The 12,574-nt window shown below is 41.0% G+C and overlaps 1 protein-coding gene across 2 annotated transcripts in view; it reads right to left on the bottom strand.

Annotated features, from left to right (window-relative positions):
* Positions 1–12,574, bottom strand: part of mmut (methylmalonyl CoA mutase) — a 75,903-nt gene that overhangs the window by 46,080 nt on the left and 17,249 nt on the right. For both annotated transcript variants that reach the window (XM_072499065.1, XM_072499066.1), the window contains 3 exons: positions 8,906–9,273; positions 6,844–7,001; positions 233–404 (listed from right to left, as the gene is read on the bottom strand). In XM_072499065.1, the coding sequence (XP_072355166.1) occupies positions 233–404; positions 6,844–7,001; positions 8,906–9,273 (698 nt within the window). The remainder of the gene's footprint in view (positions 1–232; positions 405–6,843; positions 7,002–8,905; positions 9,274–12,574) is intronic.

Genomic DNA, 12,574 nt, shown 5'->3' with positions numbered 1-12,574 from the left:
GCAATAATGCAAATGATTTTTAAAGATATCCATCTGTGGGAATTTCAAGAATGCATCACTGATCACCACTTCTGAATTTCCCCTTTAACTGCACATTAATATCAAAAGTTGCTTTCAGTTTCACAGTTGTGATGGCCAAACTGTTTACACTTTGTTCTCGTCATGACAAACATAAAAGCGTGGGTCTTTATGTTGATACTTTCAATATTAGATTTCTATTATATATACTAACCTGCTCAGTGAGGGACCAACCAGAAGTCTGGCAATGAGCTCGCAGCAGCAAAGATTTAGGCTGTTTAGCATTAAATTGCTCTTTCATTAAATGAGCCCAAAGCCGTCTAGCTGCTCTCAGCTTTGCTATTTCCATGTAAAAATTCATACCTATTCCCCAAAAGAAAGAAAGTCTGTAATATAAAGGTGACAAAGTTAATATTTGAAATATTGGAATATCTTCAAATTTCTCACTATTATTTAGAATTACTTTTCACATTATCAATTATGTTTTCTGTTGGATACATACGGTTGTAAATTGAATGATCTAGTTAATTGTACAAACTTGCTTCAATTATCAGTATAATTGTCTTGAGTTAAGAGAAACATAAAATGAGCTTATGACTTTATGGTCATTAAAATGTTAAATATTTTTCAACTAAGGAAATGCAAGTTGCCAGAATTTGCACATCTGCAACATGGTGATTTTCAATGAAGATTCAATTAGAACTAGACTTGCTAATGTGAAAGCTTTAGTCACCAGCTATGCTCTGAATAAACATAATAATAATCGCTTATTATTACAAGTAGGCTTCAATGAAGTTACTGTGAAAAGCCCCTAATCGCCACATTCCGGCGCCTGTTCGGGGAAGACGGTACAGGAATTGAACCCGCGCTGCTGGCCTTGTTCTGCATTACAAGCCAGCTGTTTAGCCCGCTGTGCTAAACCAGCCCCTATATTCATTCAAGTTGTGTTGGAAATGTAGCTCCGATCTACATTTCTACAACATGGGTAGTAGAACTTGAAATGGGGTCTTGTTTTTCATCCTCTCTCAAATTTGATGTGGCTCAATAGCAACTCGCATCTCAGTCAGAAAGTTTTGTATTCAACTCCCTCTCTAGAGATGCACAAAATTATAGTACAAAAGTGAGAGACTGCTGTACTGCTGAAGGTGCCATTTTTCAGATGAGACATGAAACAGAAGCCTAATTTGTCATATCAGCAGGATGTAAAAGATCCTGTGGCATTAAAAGAGGAGACAGGGAGATTGCCTTGCCCCAGGTCCAATATTTGTCCTTCTCAAGCATTAATAAAACAGGCACTGGTCATTATCTCATTGCTTTTTTTGTGGACCTTGCTGTTCAAAATTGGGTTACCATATTTCCTACATTTTAAACTTTTAGTTACTGTTGTAACATTTCATTGTCTTTTTCATGCATTTTGTGATGTCTTACAGTCGTGAAAAGCACTGTATAAATTTTCTTTCTTCAATGGTAGAAAACAGAAAGGTAATTTCTTATACAAAATTTTTTATAATGAAGTACAAAAATGATGCAAGGCCACATCTCATTGTGCACTTTGGAAGCAGCAGGAATAAAGGTACAGCTGAACAACAGCCTTATTAGAGAAGTTGAAGCAGGGCCCTGTTATTTTCTACAATACAAGAGATGGGGTGAAGAACATCTTCAGATATTCAATATAATAATAATCTTTATTAACGTCACAAGTAGGCTTACATTAACACTGCAATGAAGTACTGTGAAAATTCCCGAGTCGCCACACTCAGATCCAAGAGGCCAAAGGGCTCAGCATTTTAGTTGACAGTGTTAACTTAATTCACCAAACGAATGCACAAATATACATTAATGTACTAGATACTACCAAAAGCACGTTGAAGATTCAATCCCATATTGGCTTCATTCAGACCCAGCTAGCTTAGCGCAAGTGCAATTGGAGGCTGCCTCTTGTCAATCTAAAACTCTGCCTGATCTATTGTACTCCTCCATTCCTTTTTCAGTGAGACACTTTTCTCAAACCCTGTCGTTAAGGCAGTCATTTACGATGTGGGCCCCATTCATAACACACTTTGGGCTACAAGCTCTCTTATTATATGGCCTTTTGATGTAAAACATTATTTCCGCATTCATTAGATGACTTTGCCCTTCACGTCTGGCATGCAACAAGTGTCAATACCCCTTGCTAACTTATATATTGATGATACTTTGCTTCTTTTGACTTTATGTCGGAAATATGGGACGCAATCCACCAGCCGAGTGCAACCGGTAGATCCTGGAGGGAGCCTCCCGCAAGCTTCCCAGCAGTATTTACGCTTCGCAGGATGTAATGATATCATGGTTGTGTTGTAATTCACTGACTGACCACTAGGAGTCTCATTAGTATTTAAGTTAATGTGTGAGTCAGGTGACCTCAGACTCACTCGGGAGCCGGGGGTGGTTGCTTGTGGATGTTAATACTGTTATTCATCTGTTGTTTTGTATATAGTTGACTTAGTAAATGTTAATAAATCATTTATAGCTTTAGCTGCAAGTGTTCTTGTAATATAAATCAGGCCATCCGACAAGAACATTACACGGGATCTACCCAAGTCCCGCGAGGGGTCAAAATCAGAATCCCGCCCAAATGTCACGTCTAAGTAGGTTTTGTAGCCACCTGGGTTGGCCAATTCCCGATGTAAAATGGAGGACAGCAAAGGCTGAAGGGAAATTCAGCCAACACAGGCAGAAACTGGCAGGTGCAAGTTACTGTGTATTAAACTCTGCAAAAGCCCAGACAGCATCGATACCAGCAACCATCTGCACAATAATGTAGCGGCCATCTACATACTATTGAGCGATCCCCGGGAAAAATCGAAACATTTGAGATAAACAAGGCCAAGTCAGACTCCTCGGCGCCAGCAGGAGCCAACACAAAAGAAGTTAACGGATACCTAAAGACCGCCCATCAATCAGGGAACCGCTCTAGTATTGGAGAAATCGAACCAAGCGATGGGAACGAAGTCCAATCACTTGAAACCAGGTACGGGGTCCGCCCCGAAGGGCGAGAAGCCCCTGGGGACTATAAAGTAAAGACCCCAAGTTCAAATTGTCCTTCTTGACAGGGTCACTCAGCAATGCGAACCAACCCTTGACAGTGACCTGTCCAGCTGCTTCCAAAGAACGTAAGTCTCAAATCAACGCTCACTAAGAGATAGGCGCTCCTAGTTACCAGTCCATACCAGCTTTGAATCCCGCAGACTCAGAACCCGAACGAAAGGCCATTTGTTTCCCTGACCTGGTGGGCTAGTCCGAAGCTAAGTATTGGCCTGTTAGTGATAGAAATAGCTTAGAAAGTAGAGTTTATGCATGAGTAGCGATTTACTGTGTATAATAAATGTGCCTTGATTTGAATCTTACTAATTGGTGTGTTGAGTTATTGATCAGTACTTGAACTTGAACCTCGTGGCGGTATCATAAAGATACCTGGCGACTCTGGAGCAAAGGTTATAAAATAGAGCCAATTGAACCAACCAAAAGTTAGCAACAGTTTTAAACCTACAGGCAAGCATACTCAGGATCTACCAGCCTCCCCAGCAAGGCTGCAGCCGAGCGCCGTCGTTCAGTACTGGTCTACACAAAAATGCACCAGGCAGAACGGCACTTGGGGAGGTCTCCCGGCCATTGGAGGCCCCCGAGTGGTCAGGGATAGGGCAGGTTGGCCCCCCCTAGCGCTCCCCCTGGAACGCAGGGACCTTGGCACTGCCCAGCAGGGACCTTGGCACTGTCAAGGTGCCCAGATGGCACTGGCAAGTTGGCAGCAGCATTGCCTGGGTGCCAGGGTGACACTGCCAAGGGTTAAGGCCCAAGCGGGGCAATGCCCATTAAAGGAGGGTGGACTTGAAGGGGTGGGGGGGGGGGGTTGCCAGGCTGGTAAGTAGAGGCCTCTGGGATGTTTTTGGGGTGGGGGGGGGGGCTGATGGGTGGGGTTGTGTAAATGGGCATGCGGGAGGGGGGGGGGGGGGGGGGAGAGAAGAGGAGGCCTGAAGAGGGAAGCCCTCAGGGATCCCATTGAAGGGTGTCCTCACTTGGGGTTGGGGGGGGGGGGGGGAAAGAGTCATGCCATGTGTGTGGGGGTGTCATTGCCCAGGGGTGGAGGCGTGGGGGACCCACAAGCTCACTTAGAGATGGTGGCCCAACCTCGGAGTTCAGCTCCCCACTGCTGCAAAAAATTCTATGTGTGGGCTAAACCGGTGAGAAACTCCCCAGGACCCAAAAAGATGACGAAGCGGTGTTAGATAACGGTGGGGAACTCGCCAACAGAGCCAGCAGGAAACTCCCTGTAAAACCTGCCACAAATGTACTTCGAAATCTTTCCATTAAATTGCCCCATGATCTGTCTCCCATACATTTCATTTGTTACATACAAATCTGAAATTGCGTGTGTAAAAAAACTTTTGTTTGGGGAATTGAAAGGGAGTCTTTTCCAAATTATATTCTCTAATCTTTTCACTCCACTATTCTTCACTTTCTACCTGGAAAACTCTTTGGGGGCAAGATTTTGATTCACTTAGCAGAAGCTAACTGGAAGTCTATTCCCTCGCGTGCAATTCCCACATCTCAATGTACAAAGGGATGGGTTGCTACAAATTAAAATCTTACATCATGTCCATCTATTCAAAGTTAAATTATCCAAATTTTGATCCAACCTGTGATAAATGCCATACTGCCCCGTCCTCTCTAATTCAAATGTACTGGTTGCCTCCTAAGCTGACTGTGTTTTGAATAACATTTTGCACCACTCTCATAATTTTATTGGTAACATTGAACCTTCTTCTATTACCAAACTCTTTTGGAGTGGAACCAAATGGCAAAAAATTCAGATTAATGCCTTTTTAACAATATTGGGTAGGTGCATTATTCTGTTAAATTGAAAGCAGTCTGCCCCAAGTGATCTTTTGCACAATCTTACATTTGAGAAAATAAAGTACATTATAAGAGACTCACTGATGGATTTTATGTAGCTTGGCAACCTTTCCTAGATTATTTTGAGAACTACAGCTCTCTACATTCATATAACTGATCCTAATTAAGTAGCACAGTGGTTAGCACTGTTGCTTCACAGCACCAGAGTCCCAGGTTCGTTTAACGCCTTGGGTCACTGCCTGTGCGGAGTCTGCACGTTCTCCCAGTGTCTGCGTTGGTTTCCTCCGGGTGCTCCGGTTTCCTCCCAGATTATTTCATCAACATCCTCCGAAACCTCCACAACAAGATGTTTGCGACAGTCCACACCAACGGAAATAAGACAGAAATCTTCAAGGTCAAGACTGGAGTCAAGCACTGATACGTCATCACTCCCACCCTTTTCGCCATCTTCATCGTCACCATGCTTCACCTCGCCAAGAACAAGAAACTTCTCAGTGAAGTAGACATTGTCTACCGGATGGAAGGAAAACATTTCAACCTCAACCAGTTGAACTCTAGAAAACAACACTGACATCGCTCGTGGAACTTCAGCATGTGGATGACTTCGACATCGCCACTCTCTCAGAAGAGAATCTCCAAGCCATATATGACATCTTCGCTGAAGCAGGTCTTCGCGGTCTCAGTCTCAACCTCAAGAAGACTCAAGTCCTTTACCAAAGTGCCCCAGTCTCTCCCTCCATCAAGATCCATGGAAAGATCCTCCCAAATGTGGAACATTTCCCCTACCTGGGGAGCCGCATCTCATCTAAGGCTGACAATACCATATCCAATCTGTGAGCACCTCCTTCGCACACCAAAGGGCAAGAGTCTTTGACGATCATGATATCTATGCTAAAACCAAGATCATCCCAATTCTTCTATACGGGTCAGAAAATTCGACTTTGTATAAGACGCTGGCGGAGATGGATTCTCCACTTCATCCGAGAGGACAGGCGTACTAACATCAGCATCCTTGAAGGAGCCAAGAGCACCAGCATCGAGGCCATGAATATCAGAAACCAACTCCGCTGAGCCAGCCATGTGCTTAGGATGTCAGACTCCCAACTGCCAAAGCAAATTTTTTTCACCCAGCTCAAGGAAGGCTCCTGGAAAAAAGGAGGACAAAGGAAGTGCTTCAAAGGCACCCTGAAGGCTTACCTCAAGAAATGCTACATAGACCTCAACACCTGGGAGAGCCTTGCTCAGTAGAGACCTAATGGAGGAACCTCCTAATTGAAGGGACACAATTCTTCGAGGACACCCGACGGCAAGAGGAGTCTTAGAAAAGGAGCCTGGAAAAGGAATACCAACAATCTAGAGTCCCAAGGGCCAACCCCACCTTCCAGAAACATCTGCCATGTGTGTGGTCAAACATGCGGCTCTAGGATTGGGTTCATCAGCCATGCAAGGACCCACAAAACCCATGACCAGTAACGGAGTTTCTTAAGTGGACGATCATACTCTTCAGCAAATGGTCACCAAAAAAGATTACACAACCAAGAGGGGAGTCTATTATTCACTAACATTAAAATGTCAATTGCTGTATTAACAGGCATCAATCAATGCAGTAAGATCACATCCCAGAATATTACATTTTTGAAAACGGGAGAATTTAACTCTGCGCAAAAATCATTTCTATTTTCTAAAACAATTTGTGTCAATTATTGTGCTTCATGTACTTCTCAATAGTTGGCATCTTTCTTCCATATGTTAACTGATTGTCCCATTAAAACATTTCTGAAATCTAAAGGTAACTAAAGTATCTTATACACTATATTGCATCAACTAAGTGCATGATTTTAAAAAGTTTGATAAAATCACATTAACGAGTTATTTTTTAATAGACAAGTTGCTTTTGTTTCATCAAAAATGCAAAGTTGTGTTCTTAATTACCGTGGTGCAAAGTCATCAATATTAAGTCCAACTTGTATACCAGTCCTGCAGTATTCTAAACCATTTGCTATGGTATAAGCTAATTCCAAAACAGCACCAGCACCAGCTTCTTGGAGGTGGTATCCACTGATAGAAATAGAGTTAAATCGAGGCATATACTGTGGAGGAAGAAACAGATTTTTAAAATCAAACCATTTAGCAACAAGGCTTCTATCAAGGTAGATTAAAACAGAACGAGAGAGAAAATGTTTCTTTACCAGTATAGAAATTGAACGTGAAGAACTCGTCTTATTCAATTTTATAGCAGAGAATTATATTCCAGTCTAACTTGATTATGCACTAGATTCTTTCCTTCACTAGTTAAGCACTTTTTCCTTCTGTATCTTTCATGGTCAAGCAGATAGTGAGGTTTTTATGGTTTAAAAGTAGTCCTGTTCTTATTTATTTTTTGTGCTCCAAGTAGTATTTCTCACTGCAGATTTATAATTCAGTTTGTTCTCTATGTTAACATCAGAAATGTACTAATACTTTACACCATCAGGCCACCCTGATTATTTTTTTTAAGGATGTTTTTGTAATTATCTTTTCCACCAATGTACTACTGAATCCCTATTCAGGGTGTTACTCAGCATGACTACCTATTCCAGTCAATGAAACACCAGCAACATTTTCAACAGATTAAAAAGCCAATTTTGAAAATATTTCCACCATGCTTAATAGTTGTTTGATGAAGCATGTTTTTAACAAACCGCTAAACTATCCTTTTCTTTATTCAGGTGCCAATAGACTTGCATTTCCAGTTTGATTTTTTTTAGATGTTTAATACCTACTGAGAAAATGCTCATACTGGTGACTCCTATAAAAATTCAAACAATATTCAACAGCACACATAACAATGGAAACCAATAGTTACATAAAATTCAGGTTAGGCCATATATATTCAGTTCTGGATACATCTCAGGAAGGATACCTATTTGTTTTAGAGGAATGCAGTGAGGATTCACCAGGTTGATTTCAGGGATGAAAAGGATTAAATTATGAGGACAGATTGAATAGATTAGGTTTGTATTCCCTCGGACATAGGAGATTAAAGGATGCTCTAATTAAAATGTTGAAGATGATTAAAAGAGTTGATACGGTAGATAGAAACAATTTCCTTCAGAGGGAAGTCCTTAACAAAAGGGGATAACTGCAAAATTAGAATCAGACCATTGATGGGTGATGCCACAAAGGGTGGTGGAAATCAGGAACTCTTATCTCCAAATTGCTTTTGAGACTAGGTCAATTGAAAATTTCAAAAGGCCTGACTGATTTTTATTCGGCAAGGATTGTGGAACCAAGGTAGGAGAAGAGGGACGCAAATCAATCATGATCTACATGAATGGTGGGCCGACTTGAGGGGGAGAATGGCCTATCCTCGGTCATTTGGTCAGTGTATCTATCTCAAGGGCTTTCCTACTGAATAAATGACATGCAATATTTTTCATGCTTAAGATCTGAATGTGCTGTCTAAGGGTGTGGTGGAGACAGGTTCAATCGAGGGATTCAAGAGAGAATTGGATTATCTGAAAAAGGAAGAATGTGCAGTGTTATGGGAAGAAGATATGGGAAGGTAGGGTGCATTACTCATTTAGAGCATTGGTGTGGACATAGCCAAATTCAGGAACACCAAATTCTACCAAAAAGGAATAGACATCCACCACAGACTGTCATTTAGAAATTACATATCAGGGATCCGTTATATAAATGTTAATTGTTGTACTAATAAACTAAAGAGGGTTGGGTGTTATATATCTGGGAATAGGTATAGCTCTTGGGGCTAAAGGGATCAAGGGATATGGGGGGAGGGAAGGCAGGATCAGGGCACTGAACTCGAAGATCAGCCATGATCTTAATGAATGGTGGAGCAGACTCGAAGTGTCGAATGGCCTGTTTCTATTTTCTAGTTTCCTTCTTATGTAACAATTCTGTCATAAATGATTTTTAGAAAAACATATCGACATTCCTAGGTAGTAGCAATTGAACAAAACATTTTTGGTATACAAACCAAAAATATACTAACTTTAGCAGTATACTGGAATATATCAGCTATAATCTTCATGGAAGGTTCAGGTGGGAAAATGAAAGTGTTCCTGACCATGAATTCTTTCAGTATGTCATTCTGAATGGTGCCTGTTAACTTCTCTGAAGGAACACCTTGTTCTTGACCCGTCACAATGAACATAGCCAGGATTGGCAGCACCGCACCATTCATAGTCATGGAAACAGACATCTTATCCAAAGGAATTGATTCAAACAACAAGATCATATCTTCAACACTGTCTATTGCAACTCCTGCCATTCCAACGTCTCCAAAAACACGAGGGTTATCCGAATCATATCCTCTGTGAGTGGCAAGATCAAAAGCCACCGAAAGTCCCTGTTGGCCAGCTTTAGAAGAATAAATGAATCAGCATTATCATACGCCAGAATTATGTTACAATACACATTGAAACACACAAAATTACTTTAACATCAAAAAGCACCATAGTATTGAGCTGTAAACTGATAACATAATGGGCTAGATCTTGTTGGAGCAGAGCATCTTCTGCACGCAGAGTGTCCACATTTGGAAACTAAATGTCTCAGGCATTTAATTAGCTTTTAGGAGAGACGGTAAAAGTGGAATGGGAGAAAGACACGTAAAAATGGAATGGGAGAATGGGTTTCCTTTACAATAAAGGATGGACAAAGACAATAAAGAGAAAGGATCTTAAGTCAGAAAATAAAGTACACTTGGTTCAGAAGGAACTAAGAAGTAGCCTGGGGCAGAAAACATTGAATTGTATATAGGATGCCGTCATCAAGGGAAGAGATTCAGGCAAGAAATCAGGGATACCTGTAATAAGAATAATAGTTATCATAGATTAATCTTCATGTAGCTGGGCAAACCAAATTTACAGCAATAGTACGGAGGACAAGTTCACAGAAAAGTTTTCTAAAGCACTATGTTGAAGCAACAACTAGGGATCAAGCTATTCTGCAATTAGAATTGTGTAACGAGAAAGGGTTATTTATTAATCTTGCCATAAGGGGGCCTCCTCCAGGGAAGAGTGACGGTAATATGATAGTGTGAGTTTGAAACTGATTTATTGAATTCAAAAATAAGTTATTACATTTAAGCAAAGCAAACAATGTAGGTACGAGGGGTAAGTTGGATGATGTAGATTGGGAAAATACATGTCAAGATATGGTGGTAAACAAGAAATAAACACCATTTAAAAAATATATACATAATTTACAACAAAAATATATTTCTTTAAGGCATAAAAAAACAGAGAAAAAGTGGTTCAACCGAGGCTAAGTTTAAAATATTAGATCAAAAGAAGCTTATAATGATGTTCATAGAAGTTGTAAGCATGATTGAAAGATTTCCGAATTTAGTCATGGGAGACAAAGAAATCACTGAGGAAAGAGAATATGAGAGTAGACTAGCAAGAGACATAGAAACTGTGGCGAATGCAGGATTTTAGATATATTGGATTATAAACATTTGGCAATTTAAGGGTTAATAACCTGGGTTAGTGTGTGTGTTTGACTGCAGTTTTTGACTCATGTTTTTAAAAAGAATCTTGTTTTGCAAGACCAGGAGCCAGAGTTGAAATTGAAAAGAGTAAAAAGTCTGGGCTAGTGCACTGTTGTTTGGCGAGAGTGGGGCCCTGGGGAGTTAATGTGTTTTCAGCCTGGGGAGATTATGTAATTGCTGAGTGGAGCTAGAATATTCAAACATCATTTTTAAAAATTAATTTACAGTACCCAATTCCTCCCCCCCCCCCCCCACCAAGGGGCAATTTAGTGTGGCCATTCCACTTATCCTGCACATCTTTGGGCTTGTGGGGATGAGACCCACACAGACACGGGGAGAATGTGCACACTCCACACAGACGGTGACCAGGGCCGGGTCCGAACACGGATCCTCCGCGCCGTGATACAGCAGTGCTAGCCACTGTGCCACTAGGTATTCAGAAATTTTGAGAAAGCTTTGGAGTCGAGTTCTGATCTGGCTAACCCTTTAGATCATAATAATGCTATTTTGTCCTCACTGTTAAGTAATGGGTTAAGAGACATTCCAGTTAGTTGTCTCATTTATGTTAAGCATCCAATAATTGACACTGATATGTAAAGGGGCTTCAGGTGGCCCTTGTGTCAGGTGATGTGATGTTAAGAGTTTTGTGCAAAGTCTGTTGAATGAAATTAAAGGTGTTTTGTGGAAAAGCAGCAGAACCGTTGACTCTTTATACTACAGCAGCTAAACGTCTAACAAATGGTAGCAGAGGATGGTTGCTGTGCAAGTGTGAAGGGTTGAAAGATACAACTTTTCCAGACCAAACCAAGGAGTGAGTGAGAAAAAAAATATATGGCTGAACCCAGGATAAAGATGGCTGGATATGACTACCGCCCCTTATTTTCTGAAAGGGGATTGTACGATCAATGGAGAAGTGCAGTAGTTATGTGGACTAAGGTAACTGCCTTGGGAAAGAGAAAACAAGGTACGGCATTGTGTTTCTTTACCGTATGACAGTAAAATCTGAAGCAAACTGTTTTCTGAGCTGGAATTGGAAGAGTTTGACTCAGAAGAAGGTCTGGAGACTCTATTACGTTATATGGATAAGATTTATAAAAAGGATGACTTGTTAAGTGCGTAAGAAGCATGGTCGGATTTTGATAGGTTCCAGAAAATAGAGGAATTCTCCATGGAAGACTATATAATGGAATTTGGCAGACTATATAAAAGGCTGCAGAAACACAACCTGGAATTTCCAGTCTGTATTGGCCTTTAAATTACTTGACTGTGCTAGAGTGAGCAACATGGATAGGCTCCTGGGTTTGACAGGAGTTCAGTTTGGGGACAAGGATACCTTATTTGATCAGATGACAGAAGCTTTATAAAAGTTTCTGGGGAAACATTCGATTCCGATGGCTCTGGTGACCAACATAGGTCAATCTGCAATAAAGCAGAATATAGAAGGCACACTATTAACAGGATGGCGAAATCGCATGGCTACGAACAGGTTCCAAGACTATATAGGGAGATCGGGACCCGGAAAGTGTGAAGACAGAAACCCAGTTAGAACCTACAATAGGAAGATCAACCCCAGAAATGCCCGGAGTATGATAAATCGATGTTTTCGATGTGACTCGCAATACCATTATGCTTTCAACTGCCCAACACCTTATAGTTGTAATACAGTGTTTGAGCGATACATAACACGGAAGAGTCAGAAGAGGAAAAATATAGTGAACAGAAAGAAGGCATTGTCCTATTAACAAGCAGTTTTACACCGGTAATGAGGGTGTTGGTTGCAGAATCGTTCAATTGTACTGTATTGGACAGTGGCTGCACATCTACTGTGTGTGGAATTGACTGGTTAAAATGTTACCTGGACTCCTTGAATGCTAAAAATCGTAACAAGGTTAAGTAATTTGAAAGTTCCACAAGTTTCAGGTTTGGGGATGATAATACTCTGAAGTCGCTGAAAAGAGTGGTGATCCCTTGCAATATTGCCGGAGTGAATCATTTCATTAGCACGGATGTTGTATCAAGTGAGATACCTTTGCTTCTGAGCAGACCGTCGATGAAGAAAGCACACATGAAACTGGATATGGAACAGGATAAGGTAGCAGTTTTTGGAAAGACAGTGGACTTACAATTTACAAAGTCGGGACACTATTGTATTCCACTACTGACAAA

Source organism: Scyliorhinus torazame, chromosome 4 (genome assembly GCF_047496885.1).
Source record: "Scyliorhinus torazame isolate Kashiwa2021f chromosome 4, sScyTor2.1, whole genome shotgun sequence".
Classification (NCBI taxonomy): Eukaryota; Metazoa; Chordata; class Chondrichthyes; order Carcharhiniformes; family Scyliorhinidae; genus Scyliorhinus; species Scyliorhinus torazame.
Note: the sequence above shows the minus strand (reverse complement) of the source record. Positions and strands in the feature narration are given on the sequence as shown.